The 21,478-nt window shown below is 45.1% G+C and overlaps 1 protein-coding gene across 2 annotated transcripts in view; it reads right to left on the reverse strand.

Annotated features, from left to right (window-relative positions):
* Positions 1 to 447: 447 nt before the first annotated feature.
* Positions 448 to 21,478, reverse strand: part of dspa (desmoplakin a) — a 22,860-nt gene continuing 1,829 nt past the window's right edge. Inside the window, exons 3-24 of one of the 2 annotated variants that reach the window (XM_084481065.1) lie at positions 20,888 to 21,006; positions 19,922 to 20,066; positions 17,608 to 17,733; positions 17,182 to 17,241; positions 16,677 to 16,844; positions 16,216 to 16,320; positions 15,604 to 15,699; positions 15,330 to 15,455; positions 14,818 to 14,970; positions 14,013 to 14,167; positions 13,188 to 13,314; positions 12,646 to 12,832; positions 12,201 to 12,505; positions 11,038 to 11,219; positions 9,167 to 9,305; positions 8,549 to 8,742; positions 7,883 to 8,045; positions 7,291 to 7,374; positions 7,033 to 7,140; positions 6,589 to 6,687; positions 4,610 to 6,424; positions 448 to 4,186 (exon numbers count right to left, since the gene is read on the reverse strand). In XM_084481065.1, coding sequence (XP_084337191.1) covers positions 962 to 4,186; positions 4,610 to 6,424; positions 6,589 to 6,687; positions 7,033 to 7,140; positions 7,291 to 7,374; positions 7,883 to 8,045; positions 8,549 to 8,742; positions 9,167 to 9,305; positions 11,038 to 11,219; positions 12,201 to 12,505; positions 12,646 to 12,832; positions 13,188 to 13,314; positions 14,013 to 14,167; positions 14,818 to 14,970; positions 15,330 to 15,455; positions 15,604 to 15,699; positions 16,216 to 16,320; positions 16,677 to 16,844; positions 17,182 to 17,241; positions 17,608 to 17,733; positions 19,922 to 20,066; positions 20,888 to 21,006 — 7,881 coding nt within the window. In that variant the 3' untranslated portion in view covers positions 448 to 961. The remainder of the gene's footprint in view (positions 4,187 to 4,609; positions 6,425 to 6,588; positions 6,688 to 7,032; positions 7,141 to 7,290; positions 7,375 to 7,882; positions 8,046 to 8,548; positions 8,743 to 9,166; positions 9,306 to 11,037; positions 11,220 to 12,200; positions 12,506 to 12,645; positions 12,833 to 13,187; positions 13,315 to 14,012; positions 14,168 to 14,817; positions 14,971 to 15,329; positions 15,456 to 15,603; positions 15,700 to 16,215; positions 16,321 to 16,676; positions 16,845 to 17,181; positions 17,242 to 17,607; positions 17,734 to 19,921; positions 20,067 to 20,887; positions 21,007 to 21,478) is intronic. The other variant, XM_084481066.1, reaches the window with a different exon arrangement.

A 21,478-nucleotide genomic window follows, 5' to 3' on the forward strand; every position in this document is an offset into this window, starting at 1 on the left:
GCCCTTATTTAAAATTTGGCATCAAAGCCTACCGCTAACTTTATTTGTTGCTCCATGCATGAGGGCCCAGCTGCTTCAGGCAAGTCTCCAAATGAATGATTGACAGTTAGCCCCATCTATAGGTAGAAATATGCATTTAATTGCATGCAACAGGGCCTATCATTGTTATCGGCTGAATGGAGTAGCTACACACACACACACATACATACATACATACATACATACATATATATATATATATATATATATATATATATATATATATATATATATATATATATGTATGTATGTATGTATATATATATATATATATAAAAAAAATATAAAAAAATATATAAAAAAAATATATATATATATATATATTTATTTATTTATTTATTTATTTGATATAATCTGGAATTCAAAATAAAAACAAAACAATAAATAACCCAAATGCAAAAGTTATGTTAAGAAATCTTTAATTTTCATTATGCAAAGTTTTGGTGAATTATTTTAATGATGTACTTTTTATTTTTCATACATTTTAAGTAGGTTAAACTTCAACAGTTGTGAGTAGTATCAAAAGTTGCATCTAAGTAGACTCAATGTGTTAAAACAATTATTCATGTTAGATAGCTGGCAGTTTAAAGATTTGCATAAAATAACAAGAGGCTAATTTAAAAAATCTCACCTACATTAGATACAACAACAATTGTCCATTACATAGCAAGAATATATATTCCCTAATATTTTAACACCAAACAAACATAGAAACCCAACTTTAAAAAAACAGTGACTGTTATTCAGGATTATAAGATTGGTTAAAATACAACATAAAAAAAAACCAAGATAAAAAGATAGCCCAACTTTAATTGTAACATTATTTAGCAAAAGCACTGGAAATCTACTCAAATTATATTGCAACTACATAAAACAATATCTTCGATGACTTCTCACCATCTCCTAAGTCAGATTTTGCATATTAAGAGAGAGAGTTAGTGCTGAATGATTTATTGACGGAAGAAGAAGAGATACTCAAGCTGTACGACGATGTGTAATCGACACTGCCCCTACGGGAGCCGGCCCGGGAGCCCTGCCTGGACCCAGAGCGAGAGCCCGGGTTGGACACGTTGTACGGGCTACTGATCCCCTTTGAGGATATGGAGGTGGCTTGGAGCATCTTCATGCCATTGCTCTCTTCCACCATGCAGCCATCCATAGCCTGCTTGTATGAGATCTTCAGCTTGGTTTTGGGACAGGTCAGGTTCTTCTGGTGGTTCTGTGTATCCTGGAGCTTCTGGGCTTCTCGGCCGTCCAGCCACTTCCTGCGAATGGCCTCTTCAATAGAGATACGCCGCCCAGAGCCAGGCTCCAGCAAGCCACCTGTCAGGTACTGGAATTCTAGAAATCTTTGGCCAGCTTCGTAAGGCAGCCATTTCTCCTTCATCGCCTCAGCTGCTGACATCTTCCTTTTGGTCTTCACGTCCTCAAAACCGGTGAAGGCCTTCTGGGAGGCTTTCAGCTTAGGAGCCATATCTTCATCAATGATGGACTGATGGACCGCATCCTGAAGAGAAAGCCGCTGGCTAGTAGAAGGGTTGATAATTCCCCCTGTGCTGGCCTGAGCCTCCAACAACCTCTGTGCAGTGATGGTGTCAACTATGCCTCTTCTGTAGCCCTCCGAAATGGTGATCTTTTCAAGGGTCTCTGTGTCAAATATGGCGCCCACGGGGCTTAGGTCATCGAACATCTCAGCTGGAGAGAGGGTGATGGAGATGCTGTTGAAGCGCTTGCGGACTGTTGGGGAGGACGGCCTGGCCTGGGTGGGGCTGGTACAGGTAGCCACATCATCAACAGTGCTGGCTGTAATGCTCATCTCTCTACTACTGCTTTTTTGAGTTATGAGGTCAGCAAACTCGGTCAGAGTGATGGTTCCACTGCGGTACTTGTCCAAGGAGCCTTGATCAATTGCACCACGTTCCAGGTACTCATTGATGTCGTACTGAGTTCCTGTTTTCTTATCCACCAGCACCACACGGACGGATCCATTGTCTCCCTTGACTGTGATCTCCTCCCACTCGCACTCCTGCTCCGACAGGTCGAGGAAGGTGTCGTAGTCAATGAGCTCGCGGTGGAAGGCCTCCCTCACGGACATCTCCAACCCTGTGTCAGGGTCCACAATCACCACCCTTCTCTTCCGGAGCACGTTTTTGCGGGTCTCGTTATACTCCTGGGTCTTCTTGCTCTTGTCTGACAGTGCCAGGAGCACTAGACCTGTTTTGGGATCTTTGATGCACCTTTCCTTTAGCTGTAGATACGTCAAGTTCTCCTTTGTGTTAGGGTCAAAGAAGCCTTTTGTGTCGTCTCCTTCATAGTTTAAGATCTCATTCATCTCTTGGTTGAAGTAGCCCCTTTTGTAGGCCATATCAACATCAATACGATGGCTCTCTTTCGGGTCAATAATGCCACCACTTGCAATTTGTGCCTCCAGCAGACGAATTCCATGGCCCTTTTCAATTAGATCTTTGTCTATGGCCTGGAAAAGGGAGATTTTATTTCCAGTTTCTGGATCTGTGTATCCAACAACAGCCTTCTCTGCAGAAATCAGCTTCTTTTTGAACTCGTTCCCAACCAGACCTCTCTTTACTGCCTCCTCCACTGTCAGAAAAACATTGTTGACCGGATCAATCATGAAACCAGAGGCAGCCTGGGCCTCAAGAAGCTCGAGGGTAGTGCCTCTCATGATCAAGCCTTCTTTCATGGCCATGTAGAAGGGCATGGTTCTGTCTTTGGCCTCGTCATAGATCCCTGCAATGCAGGAAGAGCCATAAAGGTAGTTCTTCAGCTTGTCTTCAATATCTTTGGTTGTGAGGGTGCCCTGGTTAACTTTCTCCAAGTCAGCCTTACTCAGAAGCTCAGAGGCAACCAACTCTGTGATGGAAACTTCACCACGAATCCCCTTCACAGTCTTGCATTTTTCTGGTTGACCAGGGAGCAGAAGAAGGCCAGAGACTGAATCGATTTTACACTTCAACTTCAAATCGTTATAGCTTATCTTATTCCCTGAAGTTGGATCCAGGTAACAGGCAGGCTTCTTGTTCAGAGTCATGTAGAGGTCCTCGTCAATAAGGTTGCGGTCCAAAGCCAGATCTTTGGGCAGGAACACACCAAGTACTGGGTCAATGATTCCGCCAACAGACTCCTGAGCTTGCAATAAACGAATTGCAGTCGGCTTGTCAATGCGACCCTGTTTTAGAACCTGACCAACAGACAGCAACTTGCCACTGAATGGATCTTTGAATCCTGTGCTGGCTGCTTCAGCTGTCAGCAAGACATCTCGATCTTCTGCATCTACAATTCCTCTGGTGCAGGCAGTATCCACAGGCATTTTTTCGTTGAATGCTGGGTCCACGATATAGCCGGTTGCAGCTTGGGACTCCAATAGCATTAGGGCACACTCTGGGCTGAGCTGACCATTGGTTTTGGCTTCTGTGAAGGGCATTTTGCCCTGAGCACCTCTTGTCATGCCAGCAATGATACCAGTACCCTTCAGACTCAGCTGGATGTCCACGGCAACCTCTTCTACTGTCTTCCTGCCACTGAGAAGCATTTCTAGAGTTGATTTGCTGATTATACCGCAGTCGCAGAGCTGGTGGGCTGTAACTTTGCGGCGTACTCCATCAAACAACAACTTGGATGGATCTATTGTTGAGACCTTCTCGGATGTCTGGGTCTGCCTGCTTAGCGAGGAGGGTCTCTGTTGCAACACCAGTATCTCTCTCTCCAGTGTCGTTCTCTTCAAAGACATTTCCCTGGCCTCATTTTCAGAGATGAGCAGCTGACTCTTGTACGTCTCCTCAAGGGTCCTCAGCTCCCTCTTCAGCCTCTCCACCTCGCTTTTCATGGAAGTCCTTTCTCGATCAGCCCTTTCCCGGTCTGAGTCCACCTGCCTCTTCTCACTGTCCCTCAGCTCATACTGGCTCTTGAAATAGGCTAGATCTTTGCGCACAGAAGTGTTTTCATCCACCAGGCGCTGCTTGTTGCGAAGCTCTGTCTCCAGTGAGAGTTTAATGCGGGTGAGCTCCTCCTCAATGCGCTGCTGGCGGATTTTGTCTTGCTCCATCATTTTTATCTTGCTCAGCAGACCCTCCTTCTCTTGCTTCAGCTCAGTGAAGCTGCTTTTGGATTCATGAATCATCATTGATGTCTGTGGAGACATAAGCAAAACACAGATTACAGATTAGATTACAATTTAAAGGATTTAATTTCACTCAATATTTCCCAATTCCCTTTTGTTAAGGTGTAGCAAACAGTATGAAAGCAAGTTATTCATAATTTTGGCATAAAAAAAAAAGGACATGCAATGCAAATGGACATGAACATGATACTCTTCATTCGCATTAGTATGCAATTACATTAGTATGCAGTTATGTGGCAGGTGATGGCTTCTTTAATTAAGTGCAGTTAATGATTAGTTGATGGCCCAGATTATTCAAAATACATCATTTTTTGAAATTGGGAAGCAAATGATGCATTTTGTGACCCATGAAGCATTTTAATTCCTTATACCTAGGCATGCAAGAGAGAACAAAACTAGTTAAACTAGGATTATTCCTCAGCGCAAGTATACCTCAATGGATTGCTTTTGGATTTTGTCTATTTCCAACTTAAGTTTCTCTCTCTCCTTGGTCAGGTCATTGATGAAAGCCTCTAGTTCCATGGTTCTCTTGCTGCTGCTTTGGAGCTGTAAATGTAAAGCCCTGATCTGGGTGCGACTCTCTTCGTCTACACTCTCTGTGTTTGCCCTCAGGTCATCTCTGTCCTGCTTTGTGGTCCTCAGCTCCTCTTCCAGTCTCAGCCTCTCTTTGGTGATGCTCTGCGTCTGGCTCTTCAGCCTGTCGACCTCCGCCGTGCTTTCATTCAGCAGGCGGCTCTTCTCCTCAATGGTCTTATACAGGCTCTCACTCCTCTGGTTGAGCTCACGGTAACGGCCCTGTTCCTGCAGCAGCTGCTGCTTCACTTGCTTTAGCTCTTCCGCCATCTGGTTCAGCTTGTCGGTGGTGAGCCTCAAATCCCGGACGCTCTTATCTAGGGCCTCCTGGAGGGCCTTGACGTCCATGCCATGTCTTCTCTCGCAATGGGACGCCTCCTCTTGAATGCTTCGCAGGCTGGAAATGGTTGTGGTGTGCTCTCGGCAGGAGATCTTCAGCTTCTCGAGTTCGGCGTCAAGCCTATTCCTGCGAGTGAACTCCTCCTGGTAAGCCATCTTCTGCTTCTGCAGCTGGGACTCCATGGCATCCAGTTTGCACTGCAATTCCTGGGTATGGCTCTGCAGCCTGGCGGCACTCTGCTCCGCTTGGGTTTTTGAACTGGTTGTTTTCTCCAGCTGCAAGTGGATGACAGATCTCTCCTTCTCCGAAGCCTGGAGCTGGTTCATTGCATCGATGTGAGCCGTGTTTTTCATCTGAAGTTCTGTCTGGACCTTCCTCAACTGACTGATCTCCATCTCAAAGCTTCTTCTTTTACTCTCTTCCTCCGCCAGGCTTTGCTTGAGGAGACTGATCTTTCTGGTCATCTCCTGATTGATGCTATGTGCCTCCTTTAGCCTGAGGTCATCCTCTCCACTCCTCTGGACCAGGGTCCTTATCTGCACCTCTATCTCACTACGCCTCTTAATCTCCTCTGTCATCATTTCCCTCTGCTGGTGGACTTCCTGTTCTGCCTTGCCCTTCTGCTCATCTTTCTGGGCTATGGACAGCCTGAGTCTCCTCAACTCGTCCTCTAGGTCCCTCTTCTCCTCCGTGAGTCGGTCGCACATCAGTCGGACCCCGGCGGCATCTTCCTCCCTTTGCTGCGAGGACAGCTGCACGGACGTCTTGGTGACGTGGATCTCCGTCTCGAAGGTCTGTTTGAGTTGACTAATCTCCTGGTTGTGCTTAGTTCTTACCTTTGACATCTCCGACTCTGTCCCGCGGCGGCGCGCCACCTCCTCCTCCAGCTGTATCCTCAGCCTTTCTAGTTCACGTTCCTTGTCTTTCACCAACTTATCAAGGTCAATCTTCGACCAGTTCAGCTCCTCTAGCTCCTTCTGCCTGCGGCGCACGGCAGACTCATACTCCTCCTGCTGACTGACGTAACGTTCTTCGGCAAGCCTCCTCTTGCGCACCTCTTCATCCAGCTGGTACTGGAGCCGGGACAGCTTGTCATTGAGATCCTTTAGCTGGCTTTGGGTGCTGTCCAGACTCTCCCTGGTCGCGTTGACCTGGATGGCTGAGGTCACCTTCACCTCTTCCAGAGAGATGAGTTTCTCCTTGGACTGATTGAGTTCCAGCTTATAGCGGGCCAGCGAGTCCTCCAGAGACTGGTTCTTCTGGTTGCGGTCCTGGAAGGACTCCTTCAGTCGTCTCAGTTCTTCCTTCAGGAGCTCAATCTTGGTGTTCCTCATCTGGTGGGGTCATAAAGTAGAGCAAGTCAATAGAGCCGTTTTCAGCGAACAAAATTATTTCTCTATTAAGAAATTTGGGTCAATAAAATATTAACGTCAAATTGTTGATCAAAGCTTTGGAATAAGAATCAATGCCTGACGTCTGGAGCATGAGTAAGCCTTACCTTCAGCTCTTCCATACTCTTGAGCATCTCTCCTAGGAACCTATGGTAGTCACCGGAGCGGGTCCGGAGTTCCACGAAGCTCGAGTGAAGCATTGCCGCCTTATGAAAAAAACAAACATTGATAAGTATGATAAGTAAGTAAGTAATGATAAGTATCGGCTCACCCAAATTCACAAGAACACAAGTTAATGCCATGCAAATGGTTTACAAATGTGAAAGTGTACAGTGCAGCAATTTGATTGAGTCATTGAACAGGACATTCATTTGCCGATGATAGCTCCCATAGTCAACAGTCAACAGTGTTTCGACACACCACATCTTAGCTAGTAAATGAAGGAGAAATGAAGGAAAACATTTGGTAAATTCTCTATAACTAATAACTAAAAAATCAGCCCCTTGTTGATGGGTAACAGTAAACTGATGCTGGATCAAAGGAGCTCTTACCTCTTGCCTGACTGTAGAGGCAGGAGACTTTAGCATTGTTCTCTTGATGGGAACGTTGAGCAATGTCTCCAGACCTGCACTGTATGAGGCCAGCTGTAGCTCATAATCCTGCACAGGCACAACAAGGGATATATATATATATAGTTACACACAATTACAACGCAATAGTCCTACTGTACCGTCAGGGGCATAGTGACAACCAATTGAAACATGAGTACATATTTATTTTGTGTACAGTGTGTGTACATTGATACTAACCTTAATGGAAGAAGCACAAATTTCTGCGTCTTTCTGAACATCCTCCACTTTCTCTTGCTTTCCTTTGATTTCATTATGAAGCACCTGCGTAAAAGGGGAATGATCATTAAGATAGACTAATGGCAGCTGATATTAAGCTGTCATATGAAGCTTTTTAGGTTCCTTGTAGCACAACAAATTATTTCATCTTCTGTCATCTTACTTACAGTAATGAGAAGATACGTTGGCAATAAGATGTTTTCAATAATAACAATAATAATTCAGTTTTTGAAACATTTTGGTTTGTCAAGGGAATACAATTTGCCAGTTCAGTTACAGTTAGAGTCTCGTCTTGGAAGATTTCCCAATTAATCACAAGCATAATAATAATAATTATAATAATATACACACATCTAGTTATACTATTCATTGATCTCATAGTATTTATGTTTTACCGTCAAAAGTATCTTTAACCTGTTCAGACTGTCGTTACAAATAAAATACGTCAAATATCAAAACAAATAAATGAACACATAACAACTGTAAGCAGGATGTCTTCAATTCAGCAGCACGGTGTGATTCTGTGTGACTGTGTGGAGCGGAAACAACATGCCTTCTGTTGGTTGAGGTGATCCATCAGAGCCTGGATGTCGGTGAACTTGACCGTCTGTAGGCTGTCCTGCCGTATCCGGGTATTGTCTAACCATGTCTCCAGGTTACTGCTGGTCTTCTGGTAATGTCTCAGCTCCTTGTCCTGCTTCTCCAGGTCCCACATTCTGCAGGGGGAGGGGGGGAGGGAGGAGGAGGAAAGAGCGTGCGGAAGAGGAAATGAAGGCGTGGGTGGTGGAATGGTATGGTGGAGTATTTTTAGGGCTCTTTCTGAGTGGAGAAAAGAGGATGTAAGCATGCAGGTGGCTGTCTAGGATGTGGCTGCGTTTCAACGCCATCTCAAGGCCATTTTGTACAGTTAATGTGTCAGACATTTTGTCCAAGGGTGTGTGTGTGTTTTTGTGGTGCTGTTTGTGTTTTTCCATCTTGTTGTGTCCATCTTGTTTCTATCATATACTATTCTATAATAATAATAATAATAATAATAATAATAATAATAATATATTATTAATATTATTATTATAATTATATATAATAATATAAATATATATATATATAAATATATATATAATTTAATGTGTTATTTGTATTAATATTATTACTTGAATTTATATATATATTTATTTTATAATTTATAAATAATAATAATAATAATAATTTATAATCTTACCTGCTGTCAATCTGAGCCTGGATGCGGCGCCAGCGGTCGTTGATCTGGCCCACCTGCTCAGCGTACTTGGTCAGATCCACGTCACACTTGTGGAAGTTCTGGGAGATCTGGCTGTTGTACTGCACCGCCGAGGCCAGCTCACTGTCCATGGCAGAGAGCAGGTCTCTCTTCTGGTCCAGCTCCAGCCTCATTTGCTATTGGGCCGCAAAAAGAACAGTGTCGTTCAAAACACACACCTTTCATTTGATGGCTTGATGGTTGACGTTTATCTCTACATGACTAAAGCATTTTTTTATTTAAAAAATATGATACTATATCATCATCAGTGGGAAATAGAAAATAGCGACATGAAATAATACTAGAATAAACACCAAAAGACCTACATCATTTAAAACACGTGTATAACACAACATCATAGTTGATAAAAAATGATGAAACACAAAAATGTGTTTGTTTTAACTATATTTGCTTGTCTAAACGGTAAGGCGACCGTGGGCGTTTTGAAAGGCGCCATGAAATAAAATGTATTATTATTCATAATAATCATTATTAATAATAGTTGCGATAAATAATTGTATTTGTCACATTTGAGATTCTGCAGAACAAGAAAACACAAACCTTAAGGGTGGTCCGGTACTCATCCACCTCGCGGATGTCGAGGGAGGTGGTGTCCTTCTCCGTCAGCTGCACCTCATGCACCTGCACCACGTCCAGGGCCTGGTTCATGTTCTGCAGCACGCCTTTCAGGGAGGACAGCCTGCGCACAACACGACAACAATTACAATCAATTACACACCAACCTTAGTGACTACGTTATCCTTCACGTTAGGTTACGTTAAGGGCTGGTCGTGGAGGTTTGGAGCACACAGAAGGCCACACTTAAAGGAAGAACTCTTATTCTTAAGCCCAAATCACACAGTGAGCAGATTCCGGTTCCTTTTTGTGTAACGGAAATCTTAACATGAAATCTTAACATGCACCTGGCCTTCCTGACTATCATCATGGTCTTTATGCTGACATTGAAACACTAGCTGCCTTCACATATGGATGTGCATCCGTCTATTCTACCCGCTATTCTACCAACGGGCCGTATATGTGAATGACATATCCTGACGTTGGACGTCCTGAAAAAATACTACCCCTGAGGTAGTATTTTAGCCGGCGGAAATACTAATTACCTTATATGTGAATGAGCAGTAGGATGTTGGCATTTCAGACCAGTTGAGTGGGCGTGTTGATGACACTTCGGTCTACGTTTGCATGTCATTGAGTGGCACCCGCACCCTAATCGATAATCAGCCTGTTGCCTTTTGTTCGCTGAATGGTTTAAAACATATTTTAATGTAGCACTGCTGGTGAATGCTAAATGATAGGTCTTATCGTAACCCTCAAGTACAACATCATACAATAAATTACAATACATGAGTTCACAGCTGCACGCGTATATAGAAAATGTTTTTTTATTATTATGTTACACCTTTCCTGCTGTCGGCTCCCAGACTGTAGTCGAGGAGCACAGGGAAGTCGTTCCCTGCAGGTCTTATGTTCTCTTGGGGGTAACGCCAGTGGGTCTGCTTATAGGTTTGAATATATAATAATATACAGATTCTTGACAGGCTGTGTACTTTATTCTTAGTTTCACTAACTTTACAGTACACGTTTGCACAGACACAACCAGACTTGTTTATTACTTCACTAAACTGACACGCGCTACCGCTCACTCTCCTCGCTCACACACACACACACACACACACACACACACACGTGTGTGTGTGTGTGTGTGTGTGTGTGTGTGTAACGCAAGTTAGCTGAACATTATAGGGTCCCATCTTTCCACTCCCTGTTTTCTCAGTTAAACACAGAAATCAACTACATTTGTCCCAGTGTTTGTTAGATGTGAAATTAAGCCAAAAAAGACGCTCTCTTCCTCTGGTAAGGCAGTCATTCGCGACACCATTCTTGTTCGTTGTTTCTTCTATTTGTCTCTAACTCATGCTCCAATCTTTCATTGATCGATGCGGATGTTGTGGATGCAACAGAATATATGCATCGTTGCAGCAACATTTAAGATGATCTCAATGAGTTCTGCCCGATCTGCCTCTGCGCTGTCTGCGGTCAAACCAAAACAAACCGAGACCCTACGTCATATCCCGCCCCTTGCAAGCCCGCCCCCCTAAACCAGCCGGAGATTCTACTGATGACTGAGCGACACCGATATCTGCATATCGGGAAAGACGGAGGTCATATATGAAAACGGCTACTGTTGATCATTTTTTGTTCAGCCAATAAGATCTGACTATGCACTGTAAAAAAAAATCCCCAATTATTCAGTTGAGAGAGAGAGACTATTCTGAATTGCTTGTAAACTTGTTTCTCCACAAAACATTTTTACGTGCATGCCCGACAATGGCTCTCTGCTTGGGGCTCTATGCTCAGTCAGTCTCCATCCATATAATATTGAAGAAGGTTTACAAGGTGGATGACTTCACCTGTTGAAGTAAGAGTTGTTCAGGCCTTGCAGATCCCTGATCCTCAGGTTGATGTAGTCCAGCTGAGAGCGCAGGTACTTGGCCTGCTCTGAGTCAGCAGGGATCCCATACAGCTGCTTCAGGATCCTCTCTCTCAGACGGATGTACTCGTCGTGGAGGTAGTCCAGGTCCTTGCTCACCAGCTGGCACCCACAGCACATAGAATGAAAGGTTTTCATTCAAGTACACTTGCTATTAGGGGTGGGACAAAATACAAAATATCGACATGGCGATATATCTTTGCCCTTCTTTGTGCGATACGAGAATCGATACACTTAGATTTGTTTTATTTTTAGTTTTGTTTGATTCTAATTATTATTTTTCGATTTACTATTGCATTTTTATGCTTTATTCATGAAGAGTTAGACAGACAGAAAGGGCCCCAAATATAGATATTTTAATTAATAAAATAAGGTTCTCTAACAGATCTCCCTGCTCCCAGCATCACCACTTCATTGCTCCACCAGGTGGCGCTCAACACACCGATCGAGGGAAACTCAAACAGAAGTTGACTAGTGAAAGACAGTCTGGAAAACTCAGTCTGGACCATGAATAAAGACAGAAATCCAGCACTTTACCCTTTCACTGTCATTTTGTATTCATATTTAAGACATATATTGTGATTGTGATTGTGTATCGTTATAAGGATTGTCTCACAATATATTGATTATCGCATTATCGCTGTATTGCGATATTATCGGTATCATGGGCCTTGTATCGCATATCTTATCACATCATGAGGTACCCTGTGATTCCCTCCCCGCTAATTGCTATAGGTGGTATTATTGAAATGCTTCGGCAGAAGGGGATGGTCATCGGCATATCAATGGAAGTAAAAGAGTGTAGGACTATATGGAATAATGGCTGTAACAATAAGGGCCTATGCCTACCTATCGGGTAGACCGTTTTGCACCAAAACGCTGTGCAATGCGATGACTGCATACGATTAGTGCGGGACGTCCCTAGTAGCAATCGAACCGCTAACCCCTTCAGCAGGGTCAACGGCGTGCTCTACCAATCAACCTCACGTCAATAACCATGAACGAACGACCACCGCCTGGGTGGCGGTCCATCAGGCCACCGCGGGGGGGGGGGGGACAGGTTAGGCGGGAGAGGTTACACACCTGCAGCTTCTGGAGGTGCAGGGAGCTCTCGCGCACGCCGCTCTCCCCCATGGGCAGGTGGAGGTGGTAGGTGAGGCTGCTCTCGGTGGCCTCCAGCCTGCGGCGCAGGGTGTCCAGGTCGTTGAGCAGGGTGAGGCTCAGGGTGCTGGGGGCCGGGGCGGGGGCGGGGGCGGGAGGCGGGACGGTCACCTTCACCACTTTGACCGTCTCCGTCTTGGTGGGTTTGATCGGCTTGGGCGGGGTGACCACCACTTGAGGCGGGGCTGGGGCTGGGGCTGGGGCTGGGGCTGGGGCTGGGGCTGGGGCTTGAGGACGTGAACAAGAGGGGGGGGGGGTTCATTCATCAAGTGAGACGCGTTTGATGGGTCATATTACGCATTTGACAAAATTTGCCCTTGTCTTTTTGTCCTGTTTGCAAGGTCATGCAGTGGTTTGCAGTACTCACTGTAAGTGGGCAGCTGGATGATGAGGCCGTCGTAGTGGTTCTGGGCGAAGGCGAACTGGCCCTTGATGGTCTTCTGTTCCTCCTCGCCGAACAGCTCAGAGCCCTGGCTGGTGCGCAGGAACTCCTGGTAGTGGGTCTCCAGACGCTTGATCACGCTCCGGTACTCATCGGGACGCATGTTGGACAGCTATATATGTGTTATGAGAGAGAGAGAGAGCGAGAGAGAGAGAGAGAGAGAGAGAGAGAGAGAGAGAGAGAGAGAGAGAGAGAGAGAGAGAGAGAGAGAGAGAGAGAGAGTCAAGGGTCGGGTTAGAGAGGGCAAAGATGTGCGGTAGGCTGGGAATTTCATCGTAATGTTGATGACAGCGTCGAACCGCAGGTGGGAAACAACCCTGGCTAGTTACTAGGTGTATGCTACATGGTGAGTGGACTCACAAGTGATAGTAATCATTCGTAGTGGTAATCGTGACTGTTGTTGTCTTGATTAGTAGTACAAATGGAAAATAGCTGAACCAGGAATAGGGAACCTGCTACAAACTCACCATGGTGAGAGTGAGGGAGTTGATGTAGTTCATGTCTTTGACACAGTACTGCCAGGAGATCAGACTCTTGATGTTGATGTAGAGCTGGTTCCAGATGCCCATGATGGCTTCGTAATACTGCTCATTCCTGGGGAGGAGAGATGAAGAGAAGAAAATCAGGAACTCATGTGGCTCAATACTTCCCAGGTCACACTTATCACGCAAAGTGGTCAACTTTGTGTGTGTGTGTGCGTGTGTGTGTGCAAAGCAGAATGTAAATACAGTGTGTTTGTGGCTTTCAGATAACCCTCTCCTGCCTTTTGTTACTTTTCGTTGAAATACAATTCAAAGTCACAGGCATGTTATATGGATGATTATATAAAATAGTACTAGACTCACACTAGCTTGTTCAGCATGCTGTGTCCACTCAGCATTAACTATGAACAACACCTTGTCTGTGCTCCTTATTCGCACCACACATTTAGAAATGAACAAAATCCAACTGATTCATAAAAATGTAAAGCATATCAAACCTTTAAACGATATACGATGATACGATTATCTCAACTAACGACAAGCTTTTTGGGAACATTGTTCTCCCTATTGCCTTGCAAAGATCCAATACGAGCAAAAGTGTGTTGGCATTGACACAACCAAACTAAACATAACCTACGACAGAAACTAGATGACGTGTGTTTGCCTTGACCTAAATTATACACTTTCCTCACTTTGCTCACGGATATCTGCACCGCGTTAATTCTCACAGCGATGGCCTCTGTTTGTTTTTCGCTTTGCATCCGTCAACCTAAACCAGCATCATTATTTCCCTGCGTGGCTTCCTCTTACTTGTTGGCCAGCCCGATGCTCAGGGGGTTGGGAGGGGGAACGAGCAGACACACCGACGGGATCAGCATGTCCAGCCCCCCCGGGCCCGTCACCTGCCACTTGCTGCGCTGGGAGTTGTCCTTCAGGATGCCCTCGTTGCCCTTCAGAATGCTCTTCTGCACGCACGCACACACACACACACACACACACACACACACACACACACACACACACACACACACGCACACACACATAGGAGTTTTTTACATTATACGCAATATAATCTCTGCAAATGTATTACTTACTAGGGCTGGGTGACATGGAATAATGTTTCATGCCTGTTACATATTAAAACTATATTATATATAAATATATATTTATATATACAGCCATCAGGCTGATCAACAGAGCCTGAGAAACCTTCCTTCCACATTGGATTGTATTATTCCCCCTAATTTAAAATACCATTATACTATACTTTGTTTGAATTTGCACAGGGCCTGTGTGTGTGTGTTTGTTTGTTTGTTTGTTTGTTTGTTTGTTTGTTTGTTTGTTTGTTTGTTTGTTTGTTTGTTTGTTTGTTTGTGTGTGTGTGTGTGTGTGTGTGTGTGTGTGTGTGTGTGTGTGTGTGTGTGTGTGTGTGTGTGTGTGTGTGTATTGATGTGGTGAGTAGTGATGTCTGAACTGGTCTAGTTTGAAGATGCACAGGGCCTGGACCTTCAGTGTGTGTGTGTGTGTGTGTGTGTGTGTGTGTGTGTGTGTGTGTGTGTGTGTGTGTGTGTGTGTGTGTGTGTGTATTGGTAGTGAGTACTGGTGGGTGTCTGACCTGGTCTTGTTTGAAGTCGCACAGGGCCTGGACCATCACCGTTCTGGAGCTCCTCTCCTCAGGGTTACGGGGCTTCAGCCTCACGATGCTCTTGGACTTGGTCACCAGACTGTGGACCTGCCTCTTGTTCTCCATGATCTTCTCCTTCTCTTTCTACACACACACACACACACACACACACACACACACACACACAGAAATCAGAACGGAAACAAACCAAGATGGCAGCCATTTTGACATGGCTTCAGGGCTGCTTCGTCTCAATTGTGCCGTTCTCTAAGCTGCATGTCCCTGCATGCGCCCCCCAATTAAATATGAATAAATCCAGATGTTATCATTTACATTGAGGGCTATGGTACCAACAACAGCCACTTCCAAACAAACACTCATAAAGTTGTCTTTGGGTACACCTCACAAACATCATCGTAACTGAGTGTTGAGAGATGCGTGTTTGCGACGCACGACTTGACGTCTGCGAAACAAGCAGAACCTGATTCCACATTCTTCATTACCTCCAGGTCTTTCAGGAGATCCTGGAGCGATTCCAGCGGGGTCTGCTTGTCGCACGTGAACTTTTTCCGGATGTGTTCGTGTTGTTTCTGCAGCTTGCCATAGGTCTCGTTGGCTTCCTTGAAAAACTGTGGAAGGCAGTGGGGGAAAAACCAAAAAGGATATTAGGAGATTGTTCTCGGAAAGCCTTGTGCGTTGGATGCCGTAGGTAACGTCATGCCATCTGGAATTTCCCGTGTGGGAGCCAAAACATCTGATGTCATGCGTTGGGTTCACCTGATGGTAGGCGGCGTTCTCCTTCAAGTGGACATGAATGCATTTGGTGATCTGAAGCAGCCAGCTCCACTGGGTCTGCAGGGTGTCCATGTAAGCCTACAACAACAACAACAACAACAACAACAACACAATCCAAATCAGACACAAAAACACAATAGTTCATCTATTCAAAGGCACTTACAAGTGAACCAGTGAGTGTTCAACCCTCTGATGCCCAACCTATTTAAAACCTTATAATGCAAAAGACCTGTGTTTGTTCTGGTTATTTGATGCATGGTTTAATGTTTCTTTGCTCTGTCTTTTAAGCCATATTATTTTTATTATTTCAGTATTCCAGGTATTCGTCAATGACCTTGTTTTGACTCAATAGGAATCATCAATCTATCTCTACTTTGTGCATAACAATCCTATTTGTATAACTACATCATTTGTAGAAATGGTTCATAACTGACACATGCAATAGCCTCATTGTACAGACTATAGGACTCCACAAATGTATATCTAAATGCATGTACTTCAGACATGTACTTCAGATTCACGTTTCCAACATATGACCCTTTCTGCTCACAAACGACACAGACTGCTTTGTGATCCAAGTGCTCGACCGCTCACCTCGATCTTGTCGGAGGCGGGGTGGTTGTTGTTCAGCAGGCCGTCCACCTTGGTCTTGAGTTTGTTAAGCTCCTTCTCCTTCTCCTCCAAGGCACTCATCATGTTCTGTGATGGGAAAAGGGGGCGTGAAGGTGAGGACAGACATGAGGACAGCTGTCACTATTAGCTACACCACTGTCAACATGTGCTGCCTTGTTCTCCTCTCTACGTCTGGTATACAGTGTGCAATTATGGGTCCTGTTATGTTGTTACGTGTTTCAATGTTGATTCATTATATGCTAAAATTTGTTGAATAAATTTGAATGAGAACTATTTTACTAAGTAATTCTTGCTTCAAATAAAACAGAAAAAAAACCCGAAACACAGGACGTTACATGCTTCCTAAGCAGTACTTTCTAGATTCTACTCTCATCACAATAAACAGAACCCATGAGGCATGTATAGATAGGAGTGGCCCTTACTGAGTAGCCCTCCTGCTTCTTGGGGATGTACTGCTCGATGTTCTTGTCTCCCCAGTCGAAGACCAGCTCCTCCTCCTCCCTCTCGTTCACCCACATGATGGCCCGTGAGATCTCCTCGATGATGCCCTGCAGCTCACGCAGCTCAGAGAACCGTTTGTTCGACATTTTCTACAAGGAGAGAGAGAGAGTTGGATGGACGGAGGGCGATAACGGCTGATGATAATGAGGTATACCCTTTGAATATGTTATTTTGTCATATTTTTTACATTTACATTTACATTTAAGGCAATTAGCAGATGCTTTTATCCAAAGTCACTTACATTAAGTTTATTTGTCAGAAGAAGGTGAAACAATATATCGCTGTCGGTACAGTAAGGATGCTCATAGAACCAAGTGCCAAGCACTAACAATTGTTGGGTTAACCCATTCCCCGTATACAACAAAAAATAGCTAGGATACGATTTTTTTTGTTTCATGTTTAATTATTTGTTTATGTGTGTTTTACCTGCAGACTGGTCCACTCCTGTTCCAGTGTGTTGAGTCTGGGCTTGTCACGGTTCATGTTCTAAACAACAGGGGGGGTTAAGTGTCATTGATGTGAAGTGTCAATGGTGAACAGTCACAATATCTTTCATATGGGTTTCAGTTCATAAACCAGATCCTACAGATGAATAATAAGAATGAAGCTCATTGATAAAGGGCAATAAGGAAGAGGAAGGAGGAAGAGGAGGAAAAGAATGAGGAGCAGGAAGAATTAGAAGAGGATGAGGAAAAGGAGGCTGAGGACGATGAAGATGTGGATGATGAAGAGGAAGATGAAGATTAGGATGGTGAAGAGTAGGAGGATAAAGATGAGGATGATGCAGAGGAAGAGGAAGAGGAGGAGGAGTTGGAGGAACAGAGACTAGAAGGTAAGTGATTCTCCTCGTACCAGCTCGTCCCTGGCCCGGTCCACCTCCGTACTCCTCTGGATGGAGTTGTGGAATTTGTTATGGTTGATGTTCTGTTGTTCCAGGGTCTCAGCATCTTCCCCCCACGGCGCCGTCTCAATCAGACGCTGCAACATGGAGGAACAAGGCTTACTATCGTAGCAAATGAATAACATCAAGAAGGAATACATACATGTAATAAATAAATGAAATAAAAATTTAAAACACAAACATACTGTACATAGTACAGGACTTGCGTTAAATCACTTGAGGAAATGCACGTACTTAGTTAGTACTTAACTAAGTACTACTTAGTTAGTACTTAGTTATTACGTTAGTACTTAGTTTGTGTGTTTATAACCACATTTACATATCGGGTCGATGCGATTCACTTCATGTATTTCAAACGACGCCACTTCCCCTTTTGTCCACTAGGTGTCATCAGATACACACGCAGTAAATCAATTTGTCGGGCTTGCCAGCTCCTATCCTTCAGCAAACAATTCCAAGCTACCCCCTCCTCCTCCCCTACCCTCCCCTAGCCTCCCCTCCCAGCCATAGTTCACAGCCTTGGGCTTTGATAAGAGCTCTGCTGGGAAACCAGCCCCATTTGGCTCCTCCTTCACAGCTCTCCCTGACTTTTTCCCCCCCCCACACTCCCTCTTCCTTTCTCTGCCCTATTCAAACCACTTTGTTTACGCACCGCTCCCATCCCCGTCCACGACATTCATGGCTGAGGGGAAGGCAGCACAGCCAAGACTTTAGACCAACAGAAAGAACCAACACAAAAAAAGGTCAAGGAATGCTAAATAGAAGTGTGTGTGAAAAGAGAACTAATACAAAAAGTAAACTACCTTTAAACAGACACACACACACAGACACACAGACACACCGACGAACACACATGCGCGCATGCGCACGTACACAGGACTAGAGATACTAGGAGTGGGGAGAGGGGAAGAAATAGGTCAGCAGGTGTTTCCAGTTTGAAGCCCAGTGCTGTAGGCAGGGGCCTCTGGCCTGAGGGGCCAACAGGATTATAATACAAAACTTGCCAATGCAGAGTATGGACATGTTTGGCAGGGAGGGCAGCATGATACCAGCTTGAGAAACACTGTAAAACGAGGATGGTTGATGGAAGTCATTAGTGAGGGCGAGGCCGGGGAGGGAGGGGTGGGGAGAGGAATTATAGGGTGTGTGTGTGTGTGTGTGTGTATGTGTGTGTCTGTCAGTTTGAATTCGAGTGCTGCTGCTACTTCTGCTGGTGGTGGTGTTGCTGGTGGGTTAGTGTCAGGGCGTGTTCACCGTGGTATGCGAGCGATCAGCCAAAGAAACAGACATACCAAAAACCAGCCCCGCGTGACCCCGCTGAACGCACAGTGTCACATTTCACACGACTTCACCTTGTTCCTCATTTTTCCCTCCCTCTCTCTCTCTCTTGCTCTCCCTCTCTCCCTGTCCTCCCTCCCTGTCCTCCCGTCCCAGGATTCCGTCATGCCGGTCTTTCACAGGGTCAGCAGTACCCTTTGCTGTTTTATTTTTTTCTTTCCCCTCACTCCACCTCCCTTGGAAACACTACCTCAGTGTGCTATCGGCTTTCCTTTTGTTTGCTGGCGCACATCACCGTGGGTACGGTGATGCATCTTTCACTGAGGGAGGGCCCTGTCTCGGTTTTACAGAGCGTGTCTGGCCGGATTCAGTTTCTGGCCGCTCGGTAGACGGGCTTCTGCTTTTTCTACTGTTTTAACCACCCTTCAACCTTTCCTCCCTCTCTCTCTCTCTCTCTCTCTCTCTCTCTCTCTCTCTCTCTCTCTCTCTCTCGCTCTCTCTCTCTCTCTCTCTCGATTTTGCCTCTGTTGGAAAGAGTCACAATAACGAAAACAGGAAAACGAGGGAGAAACAGAGAGAGAGAGAGAGAGAGAGAGAGAGAGAGAGAGAGAGAGGAAAGAGAAAAGTTGGAGAGGGAGGGAGTTGGAGACAATCAACTTGGCCTAAGAGTGCCAAAATAACACACTCCCACGCACACACACACACACACACACACACACACACACACACACACACACACACACACACACACTGTGCTATTTATAATTCTCCAATGTGGTCAAGAGGTAGGGGAGTATGTGTTATCACAGTTTCTCTCTATCGGTGAGTTCCTAAGCGATGCGTTCACTCACTCTTCAACCTCATTAATCGGAATTTAACAACCACTGCCAGGAAGTGTGTGCGTGTGTGTGTGTGCGTGTGTGTTTGTGTGTGTGTGTGTGTGTGTATGTCTGTCTGTGCGTGTGGGGTGGGGGCTAATGAACTCACTTTCTGCTGACCGATCCAGCCCATGGCGTCGCTGAAGCTGCGGGACTCTTCCGTGGAGGTCAGGCTGCCTCTGTTCCACCTGGTGCCCATGCCCCCCGTCAAGTTCTGCTGGATGACCTGATGCATGTGCTGCAGCTCATCCACACTGAGGGGGGGGGGGGCAGGAATAACACTGATAAGTCAACATTGACATCATACACATGTAATATGTATGTAATACACAGCGGCTCAGTCCATCGACACACAAACATGGCGGACACGCCTCTTTGCGACGCAGGTTTGATTCCTGAGCAACGAGTAGGTAATAAGTCTGTCTAAGATTGATAATCGATTCATTGTTGCAGTCGTTTATTAAGTAGAATTAACAAACGTCTGCCACATAATGATGATGATGCATCGGATTAAATGTTTGGTCCATGGAACATTATAAAATGGATGCATTAGTTATTCTTGACTGCCTTGTCATATAAAGCAAGCGCACTTAAGAAACTTTGAACTTTGAACCCTGGTAACTTCTTATGGCGTTTGTTATTATTTACATACATTTTATAGATTAAAAGATGAATCAATCAATCTAAAAAATATTCTTAATATTAAGCGACTGAATAGAATCATTAGTTGCAGCCGTAATATCGTCGCCCTTCTTCGTCAACCCACTCTGCTGTCCACGTACAAAACAGCACACGTACAAAACATTAAAAAAAAAACCTGAGCTATGTAAGTATCTCTAAAAGGCCTCTAGCGTGACACCACATTGTTCTGTTTGAGTACTGAGGAGCAAGAGGATGCCATCGTAACCACACAGAGACGTGATCGTCATTGCGTTCCTTCAGTCCTGTTTTTCAAGTCCATTTAATCAGATGCTCCCAGCTGACCGGGAGTGGAGCAAACAAACAAACAAACACAAACAAACAATGCTGGGTAATGAAAAGCCCCCAGGGCAAGGCAGCCTTTCCAGCGTCGTACCTTCTGAAGAGATCGTGGGGGACGCGCATCTGCTGCAGGTCCGAGGCACACCTCTTCAGCTGCTCCAGGGACTCTGAGGACATGGACAGCAGCTTCTCCACCTCCATGGCCGGGCCCCCCTACACACACACACACACACACACACACACACACACACACACACGCATGCACGCACACGCATACACATACAGACACACACAGACACAGACGCAGACACCCACACACACACACACACATACACAGAGACAGACACGCATACAGGCACACACACACACACACACACACACACACACACACACACACACACACACATTAGGCATCAGAACAGGATCAGCAGGTGAACAGTGACAGGCTAGACGACGCACTTTAACGATTATTCATACTCGTCATGAGTGCACCAGCCAATGGGCTGTTGCGCAACACAGGCGTCTCCCTGGAGCTGCCGTGGAGGGAGTGTCACTCCATTCCAGAATGTTGTCGTTTCACAACACTTTTCATTTCAAGTAAAGCGGTACTGGTTTGTGTCAGTTAAACAGTTAACTGTGTCAACATGTTAAAATAGCATGGGACTTAAGTTTATTGTAAAAATAC

Source organism: Micromesistius poutassou (assembly GCF_964030765.1).
Source record: "Micromesistius poutassou genome assembly, chromosome: 16".
Lineage (NCBI taxonomy): Eukaryota > Metazoa > Chordata > Actinopteri > Gadiformes > Gadidae > Micromesistius > Micromesistius poutassou.